General features: G+C 33.6%; 1 protein-coding gene across 1 annotated transcript; it reads left to right on the top strand.

The window, feature by feature from the left end:
- On the top strand, positions 1,835–2,449 carry LOC104741163 (protein FEZ). The gene is made up of 2 exons (XM_019235499.1): positions 1,835–2,021; positions 2,121–2,449. Exons 1-2 carry the CDS (start codon positions 1,835–1,837, stop codon positions 2,447–2,449), a joined length of 516 nt encoding a protein of 171 aa, XP_019091044.1.

Consider the following 3,172-nt stretch of genomic DNA (forward strand, 5'->3'; position numbering starts at 1 on the left):
TTGGTTTTCAAAAAAAAAATTGTTTGAGATATACAGATATATATATATATATATATGTGCATTTCGTAAGTGACAATGTAATTTTTATTTGTTTGTCAAATTAATTAATCAATAAAGCATTAAATCTGTTGTACTACAATGCATCTACCTCATATATACGGTCGAAGTATGCTCTTCCGACCAAGGTAACTCCTATTACAAGTCAATGATCTTCATCAATGCAAACCGGGCAACTGTCGCACCCTTAAGTTGAGAACACCGTCTATCTTTCGTTCATCTTCGTACAATATTAACTAATCTCCGGTTGGAGACAATATCACCATTTTAACTCTATAATGTACATTTGCGTTGTTTGTATGGAAATTATGATCATGGATAGTTGGATATGTAATCATATTTCTGGAAGCTGTTGGAATAAAAAGATTGTATATTGTTTATATTACGGGATGGCACATACATTCAATTAAAACTTAACCTCAATGCTAATTTGAAGTTATTTGGCATCTCGAACAGAGATATCATGTACGTTATGTATCTTTATGCAGTTATATTTTGCGATGAAGTTTGAACTTGTGAAGTTAGTGTAGTTATTACTTTCTGAACCAAGTTATAAAAAAGAATAAATGGACTCAAATAATATATTGTACGTAAATTCGAACTCCAACTACAAAAGACCAATACGCGTCAAAGTTGCAACTGTTAGTTGGAAAATCCGAAACGCCAAAGTTACCAAAAAGGTCAAAGTGAACAAGATCCTTTTTCAGACATTTAGTCAGTTCAATCTAAGGGGTAAAATAGTAACCTACACTAACGTCATTGGCCCCATCGGTCATAAGCCCTTCTAATTTCTGACATTAGTCAGTGGGAATAGAAACTGTGAAGAGGAATGGAATAGAAGAAACTTGGATTCTGAGAAACATTTTAAATTTTGTAGTTTAATCTTAATTAGAAACCTGATGGAAATGGATTAGCAATATATTAATGAGTACGACCATTGAATTTAATTTCGAATCTTTTGTAGTGGCAGCTGGCCTCGATCGGCCCTTGTTTTCCTTTATTAATTAAAGACTTCAAACCAAAGCGACAAAGTTTAAAGCGCTTCTTAATTGGTCTTTTAATAAATTTGCGTCTCGTCCTTGATCGATCAAATATATACGATTATACATACATGCATTGATCAAGCACACACAAAAATACGTAATACATGCACGTCAATGTGTGTCTCTGTTCGTTGTTCACCATATGGCACGATACACACATGTCCACGTGTGTATATCTGCGTACATGATATGATGATAGTGCATTTCGGTATCGTATCCGCTGAATCTAGAAATAACGACGACTCTTCAATAATAAGTATCGATATATACATTTAAACGAAAAAAGTATCGAAATATATATGTACATATAATTATATAGTTCATGATTAGAAGAAATACGAAAGACTTGATATATTACATAGTATAGTATACTAGTAGTAGTAGTCGTATACGCTTGTAGTTATAATTTCTTTTGAACTTGTCCTCGTGTTTATAACCTTTTCTTTCAGCTCCAGTTTTAAAATGTATTGTTTTATAAGTAAAACCGAAGAACGCTTCAAACAAACTTTCTTGGGAAATTAATTGAAAAAGAAAATGAAATTTTAAAAACTCAGCTGAAATGGCGGCTGGTCCTTCGGGTTCAGACCCCTCGCAAGGAAGCATATATTGATTTCAACTTAAGCTAAACCACTTCACTTACTTCACTTCCACTTTTCTCTACCAAACTCACTCGCTCTTGTTCAACTTAGGGTTTCTCTCTTTTAACTCTTTTGTGTTTTAGGGTTTTAGAGAAAATGGGAGAGAGAAACGATGATGGAGATCAGAAAATGGAGGAAGTATTGTTGCCTGGATTTAGGTTTCATCCAACCGACGAAGAGCTCGTAAGCTTCTACTTGAAGCGGAAAGTTCAACACAATCCTCTCTCCATCGAGCTCATAAGACAACTCGATATCTACAAATACGACCCCTGGGATCTTCCAAGTATATATGACTTTCGTACTTATATTTATCATATGATAAGGTTTCATATAAGCAAATAAAGTCTAAACAAGTTTTGTTGTTGTTGTTAAAATATTGTAGAGTTTGCGATGACGGGTGAAAAAGAATGGTATTTTTATTGTCCGAGGGACAGGAAGTATCGGAACAGCTCGAGGCCAAACCGAGTGACTGGAGCTGGTTTCTGGAAAGCCACGGGAACGGACCGGCCAATATACTCATCGGAGGGAAACAAATGCATAGGTTTAAAGAAGTCTTTAGTGTTCTACAAAGGAAGAGCTGCGAAAGGAGTTAAGACTGATTGGATGATGCATGAGTTTCGTTTGCCTTCTCTCTCCGAACCATCTCCTCCTTCTAAGAGATTCTTCGACTCTCCTGTCTCTCCCAACGTAAGCTTACAATTAGCTCAGTAATTTGTCTAGATATAGTTTACCTAAAAGAAAATTAGGATTGAAAGTAATCCGGACGACAACTTTGGTTGATATTGAGTTATTAAGATCGCAAGATTTGGTTTGAAGTTTTTGAGAATATTTTTTTGTGTGTTTAATCTCGAACTTAGTGCACTTATTTTGTAAACTAGTGAGTTGAACCTGAAACTATATATCTATATAATATATCTATTTTAATCGTTCTTCATTCTATCTATAAGTTTAAGCAAAATAAATTCTTAAGTTTTCGGTAGAAGACACTTTTGACCAAATATAAGAACTGTTATAGTTTAAGCATTTTTTAGGAGTTTTTTTTCCTTTGAATTATATAATATAAGAGATGTTAGAATATAGCTTAAATCTTAAATTATTGTGTTTGATTCTTTTTTTTTCTAAAAAATATAAAAATAGTTATTTTAATCAAATATTTCTCAAAATATAAAATAAATAAACAAGACTGGAAATATTAAAATTTTGGGATTATTGGATTTCTATTTTGTTATAGATTACACATACTCATGTGATATTGTAATGTGGATTACTGCAGGATTCATGGGCGATATGCAGAATCTTCAAAAAGACAAACACAACGACCCTAAGAGCTCTCTCTCACTCCTTTGTTTCCTCGTTACCACCAGAAACAAGTACCGACACAATGTCCGACCAAAAGCCATCAAACACATACCATTTTTCTTCAGACAAGATCCT

This window comes from Camelina sativa, chromosome 14 (assembly GCF_000633955.1).
Source record: "Camelina sativa cultivar DH55 chromosome 14, Cs, whole genome shotgun sequence".
In the NCBI taxonomy this organism is placed as follows: Eukaryota; Viridiplantae; Streptophyta; class Magnoliopsida; order Brassicales; family Brassicaceae; genus Camelina; species Camelina sativa.